We start from the raw sequence: 23,376 nt of genomic DNA on the forward strand, positions 1-23,376 counted from the left end.
CCAGAGTAATCTTTTAAAGATTAAATGAGATCATGGCAGTCTCCTACCTAAATCCTCAGTGGCTTTCTCTTATACTTAGAATAAAGTCTAAACTCATTACAATCCTTCAAGACTTTGCCTGGTCCAGCCCCTACATCTCCACCTCATTTCCTATTACATTCTCCTCACTCATCCTGGCCTGTTAGTACAAGCCCAAGCTGTATTTTGCTTTAGGGTCTGTGCTGTTTGCTTTTCTTAGAGTGTTCTTCTTCTGCTTTTTCTTAACACACACCCTGTCTAAAAGATGGGTTCCTCTTATTCTCTGTCGAAGCAACCTGTTTATTTCTCACATTTCAGTTATTACAATCTGTAATTACTGTGTTGTCTTTATTTACTTAGCGAAATGTCTGTTTCTTCCTCCAGAGGGAGAGGTAAGTTCCATGAAGGGAAGGATCATGTGTGACTTGTTCATTGATGAATCTTTTTTTTTTTGAGACGGAGTCTCGCTCTGTCGCCAGGCTGGAGTGCGTGGTGCGATCTCGGCTCACTGCAACCTCCGCCTCCCGGATTCAAGCGATTCTCCTGCCTCAGCCTCCTGAGTAGTTGGGACTACAGGGGCATGCCACCACGCCCAGCTAATTTTTGTATTTTTGGTAGAGACTGGGTTTCACCGTGTTGGCCAGGATGGTCTCGGTCTCTTGACCTCATGATCCACCTGCCTCAGCCTCCCAAAGTGCTGGGATTACAGGTATGAGCCACCGTGCCTGGCCACATTGATGTATCTTGATATGTGATTGACACAGAAGACACTTAAATATTTTTAAATGAATGAATAACTGAGGATCAACATTAATGATTTATTGTAGTAAGATTAGTAGTGATTGGTGGGTGGAGGTTGTGGATGGAAAAAAGAGGGAATGAGCTGGCATGTTAGGGTAGTGGCTAACCTTGGAGCCCAGGCTGAACAGGGAGGTAATAAAAGCCAAAACAGGAAATCTGGAGGGAATTGGTGGGATTGAGGTGTTAAAGGGCATGAGGTTGACATAAGTAGCAGGACTGAACTTTGTGGTCAGAAAGGGGCATTTTAGAATTTGAGGACATGGGGGCACATCAAGTTTTTGTGATGTTAGAGCCAGGTTAAAGGCACCTCTTGGCCTGGTGTGGTGGCTCACGCCTGTAATCCCAGCACTTTGGGAGGCTGAGGTCGGTGGATTATGAGGTCAGGAGATCGAGATCATCCTGGCTAACATGGTGAAACCCCTTCTCGACTAAAAATACAAAAAATTAGCCGGGCATGATGGCGGGCACCTGTAGTCCCAGCTACTCAGGAGGCTGAGGCAGGAGAATGGCGTGAACCTGGGAGGCGGAGCTTGCAGTGAGCTGAGATCACACCACTGCACTCCAGTCTGGGCGACAGAGTGAGACTCCGTCTAAAAAAAAAAAAAAAAAAAGAGGCACCTCTTATGTGTTGCTATAGCACCCTTTCCATACTCCTGTTTTATGTAGCGTGTCTCAGGCTGTACTCTACGTTATCTGTTTACTTTGTGTCTTTCCTTCTAGACAGTGAAGTTCTTGAAGGCCTGAACTGTTTCTTGTTCACAGCTGTATCTCTAGTTTCTAGCACATTGCTTCAAAGTTTTTATTGAATGCATGAATGAATGAATGAATGAGAAGACACCGAGGCAGGAGGTAGAGGTAGTAGAAGCTGAGAATGTTAAGAGATACTAACATTGTTGAGATATAATTTACATACAATAAAATGTACCCATTTAAGGCGTTTCTTGGATAAATTTTAACAAATGTGTATACTTGTGTGACTACCACCGAATCAGGTTATAGAATATTTCTGTTATTTCCCAAACTTGTCTCCTGCTCAAATGAGAGGATTTTTTAAAAATTTAATATTGTTATGCTTATGCAATAATCATTATGGAAATCAAAGAAAAATGTACCCATAATCTCATATCTATCGGGGAACTTTTTTTTGTTTGTTTTTTTGGAGACGTCACCCAGGCTGGAGTGCAGTGGCACAATCTTGGCTCACTGAAACCTCAGCCTCCCGGGTTCAAGCAATTCTCTTGCCTCAGCCTCCCGAGTAGCTGGGATTACAGGTGTGCACCACCATGCCCAGCTAATTTTTGTATTTTTAGTAGAGACGGGATTTTGCCATGTTGACCGGGCTGGTCTCAAACTCCTGACCTCAGGTGATCCACCCGCCTCAGCCTCCCAAAGTGCTGGGATTACAGGTATGAGCCACCATGCCTGGGCTATAGGGGATCTTTAAAATATAATGTAATCTCTTGACCTCAAAATAGAAGTGAGGAGTTATATGTGATTTTAATTGGAGATGATTTTCCTTAGAAATTTGAATCTATATTGTTTTAGGCCAGAGGACAGTTTTGTGTAGTAAGGACACACTCTGAGTGGGAAAACTGATGAAAATGTAGGTCTTTTGAGTCCTAACTGAAGTACTTTGTCACCAGATCTTAGCATGTCACCAGATCTTAGCAAGACCTAATGGCTTTTGTTTTTTCACCATCTCATAATTTCTATTTTGGGGAGTTAGGGAAATTTTGATTTTTTAATGCCAGATTCTATAGAATTAGATGTGAAATTGAGTTCTAAAACCCTAAGTCAAAATGACTGATTCAGCCCCACTAACTAAGAGTCTAGGGAAGGAACAGTAACTTAATGTAGATGTGCTAGTGCTGGAAACTGACTTCTTATAATACCAAACATTATCTTGCAAATGAAAAGGTTTTTGTCCTCAGTACTGCACAAAGAGTGTGTCTGGATAGATACTTTTATAAATCAGTGATACAGATGAATCAGTGAAATACAGGTATACCTTATTTTATTGAGCTTCATTATTGTGCTTTGTAGATAATCAGTTCTTTACAAATTGAAAGTCTATGGCAACCCTGTCTCAAGGAAGCCTTTCAGTGCCATTTTTTCAACATTGTGTGCTCACTTCGTGTCATTGTGTCACATTTTGGTAATTCTCACAATATTTCCAACTTTTTCATTATTATATCTGTTATGATGATCTGTGATCAGTGACCTTTGATGTTACTATTGCAATTGTTTTGGGGTGCCATGAACCACATCCATAAAAGACAGCAAACGTAATAAAAAAATGTGTTTGTTCTGACTGCCCCACTGACCAGCTACTTGCCCATCTCTCTCCGTCTCCTTGGGCATCCCTATACCCTAGGATGGGACAATACTAAAATTAAGCCAGTTAACCCTACAATGGCCTCTAAGTATTCTAGTGAAAAGGAAAGTTCAACATTTCTCAGTTTAAATCAAAAGCTAGAAATGATGAAGCTTAGTGAGGAAGGCTGTTGAAAGCTGACATAGGCCAAGAGTTATGCCTCTTGTGCCAAGCAGTGAGCCAAGTTGTGAATGCAAAGGAAAAGTTCTTGAAGGAAATTAAAAGTACTGCTCTAGTGAACAGACAAATAATAAGAAAGTGAAACAGCCTTACTGATGATGTGGAAAAAGTTTTAGTGCTCTGGATAGAAGATTGAACCAGCCACAATATTCCCTTAAGGCAAAGCCTAATCGAAGAGCAATGCCCTCACTCTCTTCAGTTCTCTGAAGGCTGAGAGAAGTGAGGAAGCTGCAGAACAAAAGTTGGAAGCTGGCAGAGGTTGGTTCATGAGGTTTAAGGAAAGAAGCCATCTCCACAACATAAAAGTGCAGCATGAAGCAGTAAGTACTGATTGATGGAGAAGCTGCAGCAAGTTATCCAGAAGATCTAGCTAAGATAATTGATGAAGGTGGCTACACTAAACAGATTTTCCATGTAAGTGAAACAGGCTTCTGTTGGAAGAAGATACCGTCTAGAGCTTTCATAGCTAGAGAGAAGTCAATGCCTGGCTTCAAAGGACAGGCTGACTCTCTTGCTAGCAGCTAATGCAGCTGGTAATTTTAAGTTGAAGCCAGTTTCCATTTACCATTCAGAAAATCCAAGAATCCTTAAGAATTATGCTACTCTGCGTATGTTGAATAAATGGAACTAGAAAGCCTGGATGACAGCACATCTGTTATAAAATGATTTACTGAATATTTTAAGTCCACTGTAGAGAACTGCAGAGAAAAAAAGATTCTTTTCAAAATATTACTGCTCATTGACAATACATTTGGTCACCCAAAAGCTCTGATGGAGATAGACAAGGAGATAAATGTTATTTTCATGCCTGCTAACACAACATCCATTCTGTAGCCCATGGATCAAGGAATAATTGCAACTTTCAACTCTTACTATTTAAGAAACACATTTCATAAAACTATAGCTTTCATAAATTATGATTCCTCTGATAGATGTGGGCAAAGTCAATTGAAACACTTTTGGAAAGGATTCAGCATTCTAGATGCCATTAGGAACATTCATGGTTTGTGGGAGGAGGTCAAAATATCAACATGAACAGGAGTTTGGAAGAAGTTGATTCCAGCCCTCATGGATGACTTTGAGAGGTTCAAGACTTTAGTAGAGGAAGTAACTGCAGATGTGGTAGAAATAACAAAAGAACTAGAATTAGAAGTGGAGGTTGAAGTTATGACTGAATTGCTGCAAACCCATGATAAAACTTAATGGATGAGGAATTGCTTCTTCTGGATGAGCAGAGAAAGTGGTTTCTTGAGATGGAATCTACTTTTGGTGAAGATGCAGTGAACATTGTTTAAATAAGAACAAAGGATTTAGAATATTCCATAAACATAATTGATAAAGCAGCCGCAGAGTTGGCAAGGATTGACTCCAGTTTTGAAAGAAGTTCTGCCGTTGGTAACATGCTATCACATGCTACAGAGAAATCTTTCGTGAAAAGGTCAATCAATGTGGCAGACTTCATGGTTGTCTTATTTTAAGAAATTGCCTGGCTGGGCGCGGTGGCTCACGGCTGTAATCCCAGCACTTTGGGAGGCCGAGGTGGGCGGATTGCCTAAGGTCAGGAGTTTGAGACCAGCCTGACCAACATGGTGAAACCTCATCTCTACCAAAAATACAAAAATGAGCCAGGCGCCTGTAATCCCAGCTACTCAGGAGACTGAAGCAGGAGAATTTCTTCAACCCAGGAGGCGGAGATTGCAGTGAGCCCAGATCGTGCCACTGCACTCCAGCCTGGGGGATAGAGTGAGACTCTGTCTCAGAAAAAAAAAAAAAAAGAAAAGAAATTGCCATAGCCATCCCCACGTTTAGCAATCACCAACCTAATCAGTCAGCCATTAATATTGAGGGAAGACCCCCCTATCAGCAAAAAGATGACAACTTTCTAAAGACTCAGATGATCATTAGCATTTTTTAGCAGTATTTTAACATTAAGTACATTTTTAAAGACTTCATACTATTGCACTCTTTGTATAGTGTAGTATAAACATAACTTTCATGTGCATTGGGAAACCAAAAAAATTTGTGCGACTCACTTTATGTTCACTCTATTGTGGTAGTCTTAAACTGAACCCGAAATGTCTGAGGTATGCCTGTATCTTGCCCATCCTTTCTTTGGATGCTGACTTTGAGGGTTACCTCGGAGTTCCCTTGCTGCCACTTTATCCATTTCTGTAAAGGTATTAAGCATATGCTGTGCTCTGTGAAATAATTTTCCTTAAGCTTTTAACCCCTTGCCTCAGATGACCTAACAAAATATTAAGACCTCTAATGCCAGGTGATTTACTATGACCGCCTATATGTTCTTTCAAGATATTTTCAGTTAATATGCTTCCTCTTGAATAAACCATAGTTGATGAGCTTAGTTTTTTTAAAGCATTTAGTACAGCCTTTTTTTGTTTTTAATGTTGCCACTCTAATACTAATCTGAGTGCTTATGGAAATATGCTGTCGTAAATAAACGTTACTGATAAGACTCCAGTAGAGTTAGTGCACTTTCCTAAGTGCCCACTTGCTGCCCAGGAATGACACAGACCCTGTCCAGAATGGAGTCTACTGTTACTCACTTGAATATAATTCTCTCTCTAATAGTACTTAATGCCACTCTTCAGAACAAAGTCTGTTTGACTTGTTTGGAGGAGTGAAGCTATAACTACTTAATGTCTTTATGGACTACCTTTTAAAATGCCTTTGAAGTTTTGGTATTTATGGGTAAGCTAGAAATGACTTTAGCCACTGGAGGGAAAGTCTGTTAATTTATCAATTTTTTAAAAATACACACATGTTCTGCCTTGTAATTTAAGAGAGGATTTTAGTTGGTTTGCAGATATATATATTCCATACAGCAGAAAGAGAATATGAAATAGATACCTCAGAGTTTATGAAAGCAGATTTTACTTATCCAGATACGTCAAGGAAAGCCTAGAAAATTGGGGCATGACCTATGACAGAGGCGAAAAAGAGAACAACAAATAGGAGAAAGAGAATTTGTCCCTTAGGAGGGACAAAATGTTTTCAAAAACCAAATTCTGACAGCATGCTTACACGTTATCTCAACAGGAAAGAAAAGAGAGTGGACTTGTTCGTCATGTGGCTCTATATTTGACTCTGGCTTATTTTATCAATGCCGTAAAGACATAGACGACTTATCATATTTACAGACAGCACAAGGCTGGTAGGGATAACAAGTAAAGAATAAATCCTATATAGCTGAATATTGTGTCAAAACTAACTTAATTGTGATGAAAGTAAAGCCTTATATCTAGGTTCATTTGGTATAGGACTAGGTCTCTTACATGTGATTGATCTAAGGGTTTTAGTTGTCTGCACTTTCACCAAGTCATGTGATGTGGCAGCCAAAGAATGCTCTGCTTGCAGGAGCTAGGAAAAAGAGGATTTAAAATATATATAAAAAGGAAAATAAAAAAAAGAAATAGGAAAAAATTTAAAAAGAAAAAAGGAATGTGAGAATGTGATGTTTTTATTGTTTGTTTGTTTGTTTGCTTTTTTTTTGAGATGGAGTTTCACTCTGTCGTCCAGGCTGGAGTGTGGTGGTGCGATCTCAGCTCACTGCAACCTCTGCCTCCCAGGTTCAAGCGATTCTCCTGCCTCAGCCTCCCGAGCTGGGACTACAGGCATGCACCACCACACCCGGCTAATTTTTTTGTATTTTTAGTAGAGATGGAGTTTCATCATGTCGGCCAGGCTGGTCTCGAACTCCTGACCTCAAGTAATCCGCCCGCCTCAGCCTCCCAAAGTGTTGGGATTACTGGCTGAGCCACCGCACCTTTTCAGAATGTGATCTTTTGAAGCAGTTTAGTGCTCAGGATAAGGAAGGTAATAAATAGTCCTGTTCCTCTTTATGGAAGCATGTTGTGCAGTTTCATAAGGGTAATCAACTTGGAGAGTGGTCAGGATACCATGTCTTTAGGGCTGGCCAACTTTCTTTATTCTCTTTGTTTCAGTTTAGCCATGAAATGAAGAGACTAGAAATGAGAGACATAATAGTTATCTTCATTTATTTGAAAAGACTGATGAAAAAGCAGAGTGAATTATATTGGTTTATTTCAGTAACAGGATAAAAGTTACAGGAAGGTAGATTTTAGCTTAGTTATGAGCTTGCTTTTTTTTTTTTTTTTTTTTTTTTTTGAGTCAGAGCCTCACTCTGTTCCCCACGCTGAAGTGCAGTGGCATGATCAGGGCTTGCTGCAGCCTCAGCCTCCTGGGCTCAGGTGATCCTCCCACTCAGGTACCCAGCCTGAGTACCTGGGACTACAGGCTCATGCTACCATGCCCAGCTAATTTTTGTTTTTTTTTGTAGAGATGGAGTTTTACCATGTTGCCTACGCTGGTCTTGAACTTCTGGGCTCCAGTGATCTGCCCGCCTTGGCCTCCCAAAGGGCTAGGGTTATAGGCATGAGCCATTGTGCCTGGTTGCGGTAAACCTTTGAGTCTGTAGAATAATATTAGAAGAAAACATTGTATAATCAAAGATTTTTGGTACCTAGAGATGCTCTAATTATTACTAATCCATAGTGGCTGTGAAAAATGGTAGCACCTCCAGGTTTTGTTACTTTAAAAAGAAGAATTAGAAAAACAATTACAGGGTTCTAAAGGCTCTGTAGATGTCTAGCAGTTGTTTAAGGAAGGTCAAATTGTGGTTTAAACAAAATAATCTACTTAAGTAAGTTCCTTTTTCGGAATGATGTTCCCAAACAGGCGTCTAAGCCCTTGGGTCAGAGTTGAAAACATATCTCTAGTCTCCTTGGGGATGAGGGAAATGTTTGGAATGTTTGGGAATTTTAATGTTGAGAACTTGTTAAGAACTTGTTTTTTACAGAATAGTCAGTTAGGAAAGCTTTCGTTTAATTCCAAACAGTTATTTTTTTTCCCCTGGACTTGGTACTTAAAAATTCTTAATTTTATTCCTGTTGAAAATGGAGGAAAAATTTAAAAACAACCAACCAAAGGCAAAAAATCAAACCTATTTTAGTTGAAAAAAATTTTCCACAGTTTGGCAATAATGGAAAACATTTTTGTGAAGAGTGTAACTGAACTTTATTTCCTACAAAAATTCTAGGTTGGGCGCCGTGGCTCACGCCTGTAATCCCAGCACTTTGGGAGGCCGAGGCAGGCGGATCACAAGGTCAAGAGATTGAGACCACCCTGGCCAACATGGTGAAACCCCGTTTCTACTAAAAATACAAAAATTAGCTGGTTGGGGTGGCACGCGCCCGTAGTCCCAGCTACTTGGGAGGCTGAGGCAGGAGAATCGCTTAAACCTAGGAGGCGGAGGTTGCAGTGAGCCGAGATTGTGCCACTGCATTCCAGCCTGGCGACAGAGAAAGACTCTGTCTTAAAAAAAAAAAAAAAAAAAAGAATTCTATACACAAAGTTATAGAAGGCTTAATGTTATCAAAATTTGCTTTGTTTTCTCTGGCAAGAAATGTGTAGCATTTAGCAATTAACTGATAACTTTTATTGTGTACTTGTGCTAGGCCTATAGGATACAGGGATTTGAAGGGCAAAGTTCCTCTCAGGGAGCTTACATTCTAATTGAAGAGGCTAGATGTACACATTTAAAGGTAATTAATGGTATCAGCCAGTGGTATAAGTACAGAATGAGTACCACCTTCAAATGCTATATTAGAATTAACAGAAGAAAAATTTTCTTGGGCTGATCAGTGAAGGATTCACTAAGGTTGGCCTTGAGCTGGGCCTTGAGGGATAAATAAGTTGGTGTGGGGGTGGAGGGACAGAGAGCTAGTAGTGAGACTGATGGAGAGGGTATTTAAGGCATCAGCACCCAGACATTCTGCCCAAATCAGCCAAGAGTATAATTTGTTTTGTTTTTTGAGATGAATCTCACTCTGTTGCCCAGGCTGGAGTGCAGTGGCATGATCTCCACTCACTGCAACCTCTCCCTCTCTGACTCAAGCAATTCTCCCACCTCAGCCTCCCGAATAGCTGGGACCACAGGTATGTGTCACCATGTCTGGCTAATTTTTTTTGTTTGTTTTTTTTTTGAGATGGTGTGCAGTGGCATGATCTCCGCACACTGCAACCTCTCCCTCTCTGACTCAAGCAATTCTCCCACCTCAGCCTCCCGAGTAGCTGGGACCACAGGTATGTGCCACCATGTCTGGCTAATTTTTTTTTGTTGTTTTTTTTTTTGAGATGGTGTGCAGTGGCATGATCTCAGCTCACTGCAACCTCCACCTGCCGGGTTCAAGTGATTCTCCTGCCTCAGCCTCCTGAGTAGCTGGGATTACAGGTGTGCACCACCACACCCGGCTGATTTTTGTATTTTTAGTAGAGACGGGGTTTCGCCATGTTGCCTAGGCTGGTCTCAAACTCCTGAGCTCAAGTGATCCACCCACCTCGGCCTCCCATAGTGCTGGGATTACAGCCACCATGCCCAGCCATGATGTTTTAAAATATCAATTATTCATGATAAAGCATGTGATGACAGATATAATTTAAGAATATTTAGTAGCCTTCAGTTATGTTCGGTAGTTGTTAGCTAAGAGGCTTCATTTGTAGTTGTAATTACAAAGAAGGCAATAGTTAAAGCAAAAATTAAGAAGGCAAAACTTTATTGTTTTGTTTTACCATTACTGGTTGAGTATCCCTTGTGTTTTGGAATTTGGATTTTTTGAGATTTTGGAATATTTGTATTATACTGGCTGAACATTCCAAATCCGAAAATCTAAAATCCAAAATGTTACAGTGAGCATTTCCTTTGAGTGTCTTGGTTTCTGATTTTTGGGTGTGGGATGCCCAACCTATAATGTGAAATTGAACAAGCCAGTAAAGGTAGATTTTAAAAGTTTATATTTGGCCAGACACAGTGGCTCACGCCTGTAATCCCAGCACTTTGGGAAGCCGAGGTGGGCAGATCACCTGAGGCCGGGAGTTCAAGACCAGCCTGACCAACATGGAAAAACCCCGTCTCTATTAAAAATACAAAATTAGCCAGGCGTGGTGGCACGTTCCTGTAATCCCAGCTACTCAGGAGGCTGAGGCAGGAGAATTGCTTGAACCCAGGAGGCGGAGGTTGCATGAGCCGAGATCGTGCCATTGCACTCCAGCCTGGGCAAGAAGAGCGAAACTCCACCTCAAAAAAATATATAAATAAATAAATAAATAAAATAAAAACTGTATATTTATGTTTGGTTTAGTAGAATGGGCACTGAACTTTAGGACTTAGGATACCTAGTTCTGTTCCTGACATTGATACCAACTGGTTATTTGATGATTTTTGGACAAGTCAGTTTACTTCCCTGTGATTCAGCTTTCTCATCTATAAAATGTGAGGGGCTTGTACTCTTTTTACTCTCAAATTTCTTGTACTCTTAACAAGAGAAATTGAAAAGAGCTAGTTCTATGCCTCCTATAATTAGAACAGTAAGGTTTTTTGTTTTTTTGTTTTGTTTTGTTTTTTCATTTAGTGCTGTTGATGAAAAGAACCTTAGGTATAACATAGAACATTAGATATTATCTCCATGTTAGTTGTAGTTGTTGCCAGGTATGTAGAGAAAAGTTGTTTGTGTATGAGTACCCCAGAAAAGTTGGAGTAGGAATACTGGAAGGTATATTTATTTTTAAAAGGTATTAGTAAAATAAATTTTAATTTTAAAATTATAAAATTACTTCCAAAATATGGACTCACTGTAAGGATATTACTCATCAGATAAGCAGAGTAATGAATTCCATGAAAATATGCTAAAATCACACCACACATTTCTGTTAACATTTTGTTAAATAATCCTCATGATTTTTCTCTATGTAAATGTAAATATAATATTTAACCAAATTGAGATTTTATATATACTGCTTTGTAACCTACTTTACTGAACTGTTTGTTATTAATGCCTTTCCATATTAGTAAATAAACCTCTTCAGCATCATTTTTTTGTTTTAATCTTAGACTATAAAAAAAGTTGCATAAATTGTAGCACAGTTCTTTTACCTCCCTCTTCCTGTTTCCTGTAATGTTAACATTTTACATAACCATAGTATAATTATCAAGGACAGGAAATTAATATTAATACTAACTACAGATCTGATTTGCATTTCACCAGTTTTCCCACGAATGTGCTTTTTCTGTTCTAGGATCACACCCAGGATCCCAGTTACATTTAGTTGTCTCTCTCTTGTCTCCAGTCTATAACAATGTCTTGATCTTTCCTTGTTTTCATGACCTTAACACTTTTAGTGTACTTTGCAGTTATTGTATGGAATGTCCCTCATTTTGGGTTTGTATGATATTTTCTCATGATTGGAATTAGATTATACATTATGGGCAAAAATAACACAAAAGTCAGCCAGGTGCTGTGGCATGAGGCTGTAGTCCCAGTCAGATCCATGTCCTTGGGAGGTGGGGAGGATTGCTTGAACCAGGACCAACCTAGGTGAGAACCCTTCTCTATTAAAAAGAAAAAAAGCATAATACAATAATGTTGTGGTGTCTTTCTCTCTGTTACTGTCTTTCCCATTGGAGATACTTTGAGACCATTTGGCATCATTATTTATTTATTTATTTATTTTTGGTTGAGTTGGAGTCTCGCTCTGTCGCCCAGGCTGGAGTGCAGTGGCACAATCTCAGCTCACTGCAAGCTCCGCCTCCTGGGTTCACGCCATTCTCCTGCCTCAGCCTCCGGAGTAGCTGGGACTACAGGCGCCCGCCACCATACTCGGCTAATTTTGTTTTGTATTTTTAGTAGAGACGGGGTTTCACCATGTTAGTGAGGATGGTCTTGATCTGACCTCGTAATCCGCCCTCCTCAGCCTCCCAAAGTGCTGGGATTACAGGGATGAGCCACCACACCTGGCCAGCATCATTTTTAAATGGGCGTATTATCTCATGTAGTTTATTGTTGTTGTTGTTGTTGTTTTTTGAGATGGAGTCTCACTCTGTCGCCAAGGCTGGAGTACAGTGACGTGATCTCAGCTCACTGCAACTTCTGCCTCTCGGGTTCAAGCAATTCTCATGCCTCAGACTCCCGAGTAGCTGGGATTACAGGTGCATGCCACCATGCCTGGCCAATTTTTGTATTTTTAGTAGAGATGAGGTTTCAGCATGTTGGGCAGGCTGGTCTCGAACTCCTGACCTCAAGTGATCCGCCCGCCTCGGCCTCCCAAAGTGCTGGGATTACAGGCATGAGCCACCATGTGCACCAGTCCTCATGTAGATTTTTTAGAAGTTTTTTTTTTGTTAGTTGCAAAAGTATTGACACTTGTCTAACAAAGTCAAACAATGTAACATTGTTGAAAGTAAAAATGTGACAATCCCTAATTCTTTTCCCCAGTTCCTTCCCTCTGTGTAGCCATTACTAATAGTTTGTTGTTTCTCCTTCCAGAACCTTAGTCTATGTTTAGGGAAGCATAGGCAGAGATGTGCCTCCACATGTATTAAATTAGAAAACCCAGCTACTTAGGAGGCTGAGGCAGGAAAATCGCTTGAACCCAGAAGGTAGAGGTTGCAGTGAGCTGAGATCGTGCCATGGCACTCCAGCCTGGATGACAAGAGCAAAATTTCATCTCAAAAAAAAAAAAAAAAAAAAAGAAAGAAAACCCAAATGTGTTGAAATTTTAAAAGTATATATAATTTTTTACTTTTTACAAAAATGAAATTATATTTAAAGCTTCTTTTTCCACTTAACAGTATTTATGACATTCTGACTGCATTGAGTGGTATGACTATACCACAGTGGATATACCTTTATTGATAGACATTTAGGTGGACTTCATCTTTTCAGTTACAAGTGATGTTAAATAGCGCACATCTGGTGGATGTATATATATTTTCACACTTGGACAAGTATGGCTAAATGACAGATTATTACCCTGTCTTCACGGACATTCAGGTTTTTAATTTTTTGCTGTTATGAATAACTGTACATGAAATGTATAGGATTGAAAAAGTTTTTAAATGATTTCAAATAGATAATGTGTATATACAGTAAAAAATTAAAACAGTAAAAAAGTTAACACAGTGAACGCTAAGTCTTTCCCAGGCTCTTTCTACTGCTAACAGTTTATTTTGAATCCTTTCAGAGATTTTTGTATTCAAATATAAACATATACAGATACATCTCCTTCACCTCTTTTTTTTTCTTTTCCTCCCTTCTCCCAGTAATAAATGGTAGCACATTATACTCACTGTTCTGAACCTTTTGCTTTATGTTCCATATCAGGACATAGATCTGTGCCCTCTCCTTTTTTATAATGTCCCATGATTTATTCAGCTCTTGTTTTGGGACATTTCGGTTGTTTCCAGTCTTTGACAATTAAAAATAGTCATGCTGCAAAAAAAAAATACTTTCTTTTTACATGTTTATTGGAGGAATAAATTCCTAGAATGGGCATTTCTGGGTCAAAATATATGTAAATCTAAAATTTTAATAACTATCTACAAATTGCCCTTTAGAGAATGGACTAATTTCTTTTTTTTTTTTTTTTTTTTTTTTTTTGAGACAGAGTCTCGCTCTGTCGCCCAGGCTGGAGTGCAGTGGCGCAATCTCGGCTCACTGCAAGCTCCGCCTCCCGGGTTCACGCCATTCTCCTGCCTCAGCCTCTCCGAGTAGCTGGGACTACAGGCGCCCGCCACCACGCCCGGCTAATTTTTTGTATTTTTAGTAGAGACGGGGTTTCACCGTGGTCTCGATCTCCTGACCTCGTGATCCGCCCGCCTCGGCCTCCCAAAGTGCTGGGATTACAAGCGTGAGCCACCGCGCCCAGCAAGAATGGACTAATTTCTATAGTAATATCTAATGTAAACATATTTTCCATAAAGTTTTCATTGTGAATGGAATATTGATGTTGAATTTATTTGTGGATGGAATATTGAGGTTCATTAGTGCAAACTAAAAAAGCCTTATATGTAAACAAATATCTGTAACTTTCCTTAATGACCTGTTATGGAACCTTATCTAAAATCTTAATTCTAATTATATTAGCTTGTAAAACTCCTTGGATACGTTTTTGTTATTGTTTTTAAATGATATGCCTTGAGTCATATGTGTTTTGTTTTTGTTTTTGTCTTTTGTTTGTTTTTTAAGAGACAGGGTTTCCCTATGTGTTGTTGAGGCTGAAGTGCAGTGGCTATTCACAGGCACGCCTCACAGCCTTGAACTCCTGGGCTCAAGCAGTCCTCCCACTTCAGCCTCCTGAGATGGGACTATAGGTGGGAAAGCACTGTTGGCCTAGTTAGCATATGATATTGCCAGTTTTTTATTTTAGCCGCTATACTAGGTTGTGCAGGGGTATCTCATTGTCATTTTAATTTGTGCTTCCCTAATGACTAATAATGTAAGCATATTTTCACATGCAAATAAGCCATCTGTAACAGTTTCTTTTAAAGAGCAGAAGGTTTTACTTTTGCTGAGGTCCAATTTATCTAGTTTTTTTCCTTTTATGGTTAGTGCTTTTTGTGTTTACGAAACTTTGGCCTATGTTCATTTCGATCACTAGTTAAATACTCTGGTTTCCTAAAACAAAGTGTTTGATGAATGCATTGTCTGTATAGCCTGTGACTGATAATAGAACCACCTTCACATAGCAGGAACTGGCCATTTCAGAAGGGCAGGATAATTCTTACTACAGCTACTCCTTCTTCTTCTTCTTTTTTTTTTTTTTTTTCAGATACTGGTGGTATGTGAGCAGTTGCTTATTTCCAAGCTTAATTTTTTTTAATCACCCACTTTCCCTCTGTATTGGTGAAAGATGAAATATATTGTAAATTACTTTGAAATTATAGAATTATGTCATTACTTGTGCCTCTAGATGATTAAGAAGGAACTTGTAAGTCAGTCTAATTTTCATCTTCTTTTCTTTCAGTGGTGGGATCAGCAAGTTGATTTTTATACTGCTTTCTTGCATCATTTGGCACAATTGGTGCCAGAAATTTACTTTGCTGAAATGGACCCAGACTTGGAAAAGCAGGAAGAAAGTGTACAAATGTCAATATTCACTCCACTGGAATGGTACTTATTTGGAGAAGATCCAGATATTTGCTTAGAGAAATTGAAGCACAGTGGAGCGTTTCAGCTTTGTGGGAAGGTTTTCAAAAGTGGAGAGACAACCTATTCTTGCAGGTAAGAATTAGAAATTTACGGGATTGATTATAATTATTAAAATCTTTTTTTTTTTTTTTTTTAAACAGTCTCGCTGTGTGACCCAGGCTGGAGTGCAGTGGTGTGATCTCCGGTCACTGCAGCCTCTGCCTCCCAGGTTCAATCAATTCTCCTGCCTCAGCCTCCCAAGTAGCTAGGATTACGGGTGCCCGCCACCACGTCTGGCTGGGATTACAGGCACCCACCACCATGCCTGGCTAATTTTCATATTTTTAGTAGAGACGAGGTTTCACCATGTTGGCTAGGCTGGTCTCAAACTCCTGGCCTCAAGTGATCCACATGCCTCAGCCTCACAAAGTGCTGGGATTACAGGCATGAGCCACCATGCCCTGGCCAAGTATTACAGTCTTGGTATTTTGTATCTATTTCATGATGTACTTTTCTTGGTTTATTGCTATTTATAATACATTTAATCTTATTAACTTTCTTTTATTATACCGTTATAGTGTGGTTTTTGCTAGTACAGCTTGTTTCTGAATATATATGTCTTCCAGTTAAATAGTGCTCACTGTTTCTTCCTGTTCTCGAACAGAATGTGAGTGATAGATTTTTGCCTTGTTCATAATATATCCAGCACACTCTTAACTGAAACTCTTTGGGGCCATTTCAGAATTCTGAATACTTCCCCAGCAGAGTCAGGGCGGGACACTGTAATCAAACACAATCTTTCTTTAAGAAATCTGTGAATATTCATAACAAGTAGTATAAATCATGCCTGTAGTCTCATGTCATTTAAAGTAATTTTTTGCCACCAAGTGAGATTTGTTGCCAAACCTACAAAAATCCCAAAACCTTTCAGTTTTGGAGCTATTTGGATTTCAGAGTCTGGCATAAGGGATTTTGAACCTGTAGAAACAGTTGTAATTTAGTTGAATAGAAGAGGCCAGTGGTAGGGAAACTGAAAGCAACTTAGGCTTTTTATTCTTTGTGAGAGCAGTGCCTTAAACTTCGTGACAGCACAGAGAATGTTTTTACTCCCTACCTCTGCCTGAAATTTGAAATTTAGTTTTCCTTCTTTATTAGAGCTAGTTTAGGTTAGGAGTGTAAAGTTTTAGACTTTATAAATACAGAGAATTGTTTTTACTTCCTTATAATTCTACTCCTGACTGGTTTATGTACAGTTAACAGTTGTTTAGAACATACTATCTTTCTTTATCCCGTTCTTTTCTCAGGGAAAAAAAAATAGCCTTGGCCAGGCGCTGTTGTCATGCCTGTAATCCCAGCACTTTGCGAGGCCAAGGCGGGTGGATCATGAGGTCAGGAGTTCAAGACCAGCCTGGCCAAGATGGGAAACCCCGTCTCTGCCAAAACTACAAAAATTAGCCGGGCGTGGTGGTGGGCGCCTGTGATCCCAGCTACTCAGGAGACTGAGGCAGAGAGTTGCTTGAACCCGGGAGATGGAGGTTGCAGTGAGCCGAGATTGTGCCACTGCACTCCAGCCTGGGCAACAGAGTGAGACTCCATCTCTAAAACAAACAAAAAAAATAGTCTTTGCATTTTTTGTACCGTGTTGCTATATAGTATAGTAAGGGTCATTTATATTCTTACATATTTTTAACTAAAGCCCAGTCAGTTTCAACTAAAGCATACTAGACATTTGCAGACCTCATATCTCCAAAAGTTTCATGGAGATATTTTTAGTTGTTACAACTGGGGATGAAGGTACTGGCATCTAGTGTGTAGAGGCCAAGATTCCTGCTAAACATCCTAATGCACAGGACAGTCTGGTTCACCCCCGACAAATGATTATCTGGCCCAAAATGTCAGTAGTATTAAGGTTGAAAAATCCTACTCTAAATAGGTCTATAGATCATATATATTTTACAGAATATTATTAGACAACCTATATTTCCTGTTAGCCTTTTAAGTTGTTGTTGTTGTTTGTTTGTTTGTTTGTTTTTTGAGACAGAGTTTTGCTCTTGTTGCCTAGGCTAGAGTGCAATGGTGCTGTCTCAGCTCACCCGCAACCTCCACCTCCCAGGTTCAAGCAATTTTCCTGCCTTAACCTCCCGAGTAGCTGGGCTTGCAGGCATGCACCACCATGCCTGGCTAATTTTTTGTATTTTTAGTAGAGACGGGGTTTCTACATGTTGGTCAGGCTAGTCTCGAACTCCCGACCTCAGGTGATCCACCCACTTTGGCCTCCCAAAGTGCTGGGATTACAGGTGTGAGCCACCAAGCCTGGCCAGCCTTTTAAAATCTTTTTAAAATTCCCCAATTTTATCTCTTCAATTCTTCTAAATAAGATATTTAAAAAATTAATCCTGGCTGGGCGCAGAGGCTTATGCCTGTAATCCCAGCACTTTGGGAGGCTGAGGTGGGCAGATCACTTGAGGTCAGGAGTTTGAGACCAGTCTTGCGAACATGGTGAAACCCCATCTCTGCTAAAAATACAAATAATTAGCTGGGCGTGGTGGCGCATGCCTGTAATCCCAGCTACTCGGGAGGCTGAGGTTCGAGAATTGCTTGAACCTGGAAGGCTGAGGTTGCAGTGAGCTGTGATTGTGCCACTGCCTTCCACTGCATTCCATCCTGGGTGACAGAGTGAGATTGTCTCAAAAGAAAAAAAAATAATAATCCTGCACTTTGCACTAATTTATATTGTTCTTAATGTCTCCTCCAAAATGTTAAATAAAACAATACATTTAAGAAGTTGTTATTAAGGGAGAGATGAAGAGGGATTGAATTTCTTTCATTTGTTCAATGAATATTAAGTGCCCACTATATGCCAGGCACCATTGCAGGTGTTTGGGACACTTCATTGTACAATGAATAAAAATCCCTGCCCTTATGTTGCTTGCATTCTAATGAACTTTGTCTTTATCCAAGCCTCATTTAACAATGAGCAATCAGCTTTTGTAAAATATATTTGTTTATGTAATAGGATGAGATGATGGTAGTTAATGGAAAAAGTGGATTATTTTTTACAAAACTATTTTTGAATTGTAATCTAACAGTTCGAAACCAGGTCAAGGCCCAAAGTTATGAGAATGATTTCAGAAAGAAAACCAAACATCCAGACCTACACACTTAAATGTGGCTAAAATGAGACTAAAGTTATGCTAGCAATATTATCTTTGTTGAAAACATTTTAACAATTCAGCTTTTGAAGCATTTTCATATTCAGTTTGTGTACCATACAGGAAACTTGTTCATATTATATTATAGTCATACCTTGAGCATCAGTGGGAGTCATCTAAATTTTGGAATCTGATTTCTGATCTTTTTCAGGGATTGTGCAATTGATCCAACATGTGTACTCTGTATGGACTGCTTCCAGAATAGTGTTCATAAAAATCATCGTTACAAGGTATGAAAATATAACCATAAAACCTCTGAATAAGTAGGAATCTGATGGCCATCTAGTCCAAATTCTTGAGTAGTATCCACGTTCCTGCTATAACAGCTCTGATATGTGAACATAGCCATTTTAAAGAAAAGATTGAAAGAGATAAGGAATGTGTGTTTCTTTACAGAAAAGAAAAAAAGAGTAATTTTAGGGAGACTGAAGATCAGATATTATGTGATGAAAGGACCAAGATAAACCTTCAGTTGCGGAATAGTCCATAACAACTTTTGAGAACGAGAGAACAAACAAAATTTTGAGCTCTTTGCTCTACAGTGTGTAATATGACCCTTCTTTGTGATCTCTAGCCTTTCAGTAGTTTACTGCTAAAAAAAAAAACTTACAGTAAACCTCTGTGTATTCTTTCTCAAAAATACATACATACAAACGAACATACACTTACTGTTAAAGATTGTTTTTAATAGAAATGTTTTTTTCATGTTGTTAAATGAGAAAAATGAGCTATAAAAAGAGTGTATTTCTGCAACTATCTCTTTTAATCAGGAAAAAAATGTAGTTTTCAAAGGAAGTTTGTGGAGTTATAAAAATAAAATTTTGTTATACTTTTAAATGTAAAAAGCAAAATATATAAAATTATACATTGTGCTTTTTTAAGAACATATTGTGTATATAACATTTAACCATATTTTATTTTTATAATTTACCTATTATTGGAGTATTTATTTGGGTTTCAGTTTTTTTAAAATGATAAACAGTGTTACAGTAAATACCTTTATGTGTAAATAATTTTTCTATATGTAAGATTATTTCCTTAGGATAAGTTCTCAGAAGTGGAATTACTGGATTAAAAAATATGGATCTTTAAGAGAATAAAAAGGCAAGAGATTGAGCAAAAAATCTTTGCCAAACATACATCTTTAAAAAAGGCCAGTGCTAAAATTATACAAAGAACTCTTAAAATTCAAGAATAAGAAAACCATCCCTTTAAAAAATGGACAAAATATCTAAATAGACACTTCATCAAGAATATATACAAATGGTCAGTAAACACACTAAAAGATGCTCAATCAACATCATTTGTCATTAGGGAATTGCAAATTAAAACAATGAGATGTTACTATACACCTATTAAAATAGTGAAAATCCAAAGCACTGACAGCACCAAATGCTGGTGAGGATGTGGAACAACAGGAACTCTTCTTTTTTTTTTTGAGATGGGGTGTCGCTGTTGTTTCCCAGGCTGGAGTGCAATGGTGTGATCTCGGCTCACCACAACCTCCGCCTCCTGGGTTCAAGCAATTCTCCTGCCTCAGCCTCCTGAGTAGCTAGGATTACAGGTGTGCGCCACCACACCTGGCTAATTTTTGTATTTTTAATACACACGGAGTTTCACTGTGTTGGTCAGGCTGGTCTTAAACTCCTGACCTTGTGATCCATCCGCCTCGGCCTCCCAAAGTGCTGGGATTACAGGCGTGAGCCACCGTGCCTGGCCAGGAACTCTTACAACTCTTGGAAATGCAATATGGTATAGCTACTTCAGAAGATAATTCAGCAGTTTTTTACAGAAGTAAACATACTTTTATCATATGATCCAACAACAGCACTCCTTGGTATTTACACAAATGAATTGAAAACTTATGTCCATACAAAAAAACTGCACACAAAATTTTTTTTTTTTTGAGATGGAGTGTGGCTCTGTTGCCCATGCTGGAGTGCAGTGGCACAATCTTGGCTCACTGTAACCTCCGCCTCCTGGGTTCATGCATTTCTCCTGCCTCAGCCTCCCAGGTAGCTGGGATTACAGACGTGTACCACCATGCCCAGCTAATGTTTGTATTTTTAGTAGAGACAGGGTTTCACCATGTTAGGCTGGTCTCAAACTCCTGACCTCAAGTGATCCACCCACCTCGGCCTCCCAAATTGCTGGGATTACAGGTGTGAGCCACCGTGCCCGGCCAGTGAATGTTTTATAGCAGCTTTCTTCATGTTTCCCAGAACTTGGAAGCAACCAACATGTCCTTCAATAGGTGAATGGAAAAACTGTGGTACATACATACAATGGAATATTGCTTAGTGCTATAAAGAAAGGAGCTATCAAGTCATGAAAACACATAGTGAGACCAGTACATATTGATAAATGAAAGCAACAATTCTGAAAAGGCTACATACTGTATGATTCCAACTGTATGACATTTTGGAAAAGACAAAACTGTAGAGGCAAAAAAAAATCAGTGGTTGCTAGTGGCTGGGGGATGATGGTGGAAGGGAATGATAAACCACAGCCTGTGGGTCAAATCTGGCTCACTATTTTTGTATGGCCTCAAACAGCTGAGAATGTTTTTATATTTTTAGATGGTTAGTTTAAAAAAATGTTTCATGATACATTAAAATTATATGGAATTAAAATTTCAGTGCCTGTAAATAAAGTTTTATTGCAGCAAAGCCATGCTTATTCACTTTTGTATTATCTGTGGCTGCTTCTGCAATACAGCAGTAGCGTTGAGTAATTTGACAGAGGCTATGTGGCCTGCAAAACCTAAAATATTTATTGTTTGGTTCTTCATACAGAAAGTTTGCTGATTTCTTGCTCAAATAGACACCTCAAGAAGGGCACATGTGTAGTGTTCCCTGAGTCCTGACGTGTTCAAAATCAGACCTTTATAGCTTGGCTGGAAATAATATCCTCAGTTTGCATTTTCTTTACTTAAAAATACTACTCTGCTATTTTCTTGTTTCATATGTTGTTACTGAGAAGCCTAATGCCAGTCTGATTTTCTTGTCATTATGATATCTCATCTTTTTGCCTGAATACCCTCAGGACTTTTATTTATTTATTTATTTATTTATTTATTTATTTATTTTTGAGACGGAGTCTCGCTTTGTCGCCCAGGCTGGAGTGCAGTGGTGCGATCTCGACTCACTGCAAGCTCCACCTCCCAGGTTCACGCCATTCTCCTGCCTCGGCCTCCGGAGTAGCTGAGACTATAGGCGCCCGCCACCACGCCTGGCTAATTTTTTTTTTGTATTTTTAGTAGAGACGGGGTTTCACTGTCTTAGCCAGGATGGTCTCGATCTCCTGACCTCGTGATCCGCCCGCCTCGGCCTCCCAAAGTGCTGGAATTACAGGCGTGAGCCACCATGCCTGGCCACCCTCAGGACTTTTATCTTTAAAGTCAAATAGTTTTACTAGGATGTATTTTGGAGCTGATTAGTCACTCAAGAATTCATGGGCCCTTTTAGTGTACAGATTCAGGTGTTCTTTTATTTCCGGAAAGTTTTCTTAGTTTATAGTCTTATTTTTAATTTGTTTTTAAATTTTAATTTAATTCGATTTTTTTTTGAGGTTTCACTGTGTTGCCCAGGTTGGTCTCAAACTTCTGGGCTAAAACAGGTCTCCTGCCTCGGCCTCCCAAGGTGTAGGATTACAGGCATGAGCCACTGTGCCTGGTCTATGGTTTTAAATGTTAGCTGTGTTCCGTTGTTTTGATTTCCTTCTTCAGTGACTCCAGTTATAGTGGCTTTCTTATGCCTATTCCCCATTTCAATGACTTTCTCCCTGATCCTACTTTTTACTTCATCTCATTTTCATTCTCTTGTATTCCTGCTTTGCTTCAATGTTATTCATTAACTTTTCATTTGAGTCTATATTCTGGACACTTTGTAATCTAAAATTCATTTCTGGTATGATTTTCTCATCTTCTTGTATTTTTTTTTCCTGAGTTCAGTTAAGTCTCATTTATTCCTGCTTTTTTGTCCATTTCTGTTTTTAGTTTTTGTATTACTTACTACAGGTGCATGCCACCACACCTGGCTAATTTTTAAATTTTCTATAGAAATGGGATCTTGCTGTATTGCTCAGGCTGATCTCAAACTGTTGGCCTTTAGTGATCCTCCTGCTTCAACCTCCCAAAGCATTGGGATTACAGGCATGAGCCACTGTGCCTGGCCAGTTTTTCTATTTCTGATAAAAGGTGTTTTAATCTGATTCAAGTCATAATCACCAAATGCTTGTTTGACTCTATGTAATTGAGTTTGGAGCATTGTGTTATAGTTTTCTTTAGCTTTGTGATTCGGTTTTGGCTCTTACTTGCATTTTTGCCCCTCCCCCTTTTAATTTTTACATGTTTATGTGAATATGGGCTGCTTTTTCTGTTCTTTCTCATTTCATGCTCAAGGGTCACAAGTGCTCTCTTCTGTCAGTTCTTCCATTTTCTGTGTAATTTCTTTTTTTGTTGATGATATTAGTGGTGGTGATGTGAAGGGAGGGTTTGGCATGTCTTGTTTCTCTCATTTCTATAGAATTTTCCATTATATCCCTTTTTCCTTCATTGCCACATCTTTAGGGGTTTCCACTTTGTAAAAATGTATCTGACTTTCTTCCAAAAGTACTGCTTCTCTGAGGTTACCACCTCTGGTCCTGCTCACTTTCCTTGTGAATCAAGTCCCAACTCATGTTCAGGTTTCATCCCTTAGCATTGGGCTTTCTCTTTTGGGGGTGATTTTTTTTCTGTGTTTCAGTGTTTCTTCTAAGTCCTCTGCACCTTTGCACTTTTTCATGGAGT

General features: G+C 39.2%; 1 protein-coding gene across 3 annotated transcripts in view; it reads left to right on the forward strand.

Moving 5' to 3' along the window:
- Positions 1–23,376, forward strand: part of UBR1 (ubiquitin protein ligase E3 component n-recognin 1) — a 177,901-nt gene that overhangs the window by 25,128 nt on the left and 129,397 nt on the right. For all 3 annotated transcript variants that reach the window (XR_008657797.2, XM_063639551.1, XM_055278900.2), the window contains 2 exons: positions 15,212–15,468; positions 18,739–18,817. Coding sequence is in view for 2 of the 3 variants with exons in the window: in XM_063639551.1 (XP_063495621.1) it covers positions 15,212–15,468; positions 18,739–18,817 (336 nt within the window). In the remaining variant the exon portion in view is untranslated. The remainder of the gene's footprint in view (positions 1–15,211; positions 15,469–18,738; positions 18,818–23,376) is intronic.

This window comes from Symphalangus syndactylus, chromosome 5 (genome assembly GCF_028878055.3).
Source record: "Symphalangus syndactylus isolate Jambi chromosome 5, NHGRI_mSymSyn1-v2.1_pri, whole genome shotgun sequence".
NCBI lineage: Eukaryota > Metazoa > Chordata > Mammalia > Primates > Hylobatidae > Symphalangus > Symphalangus syndactylus.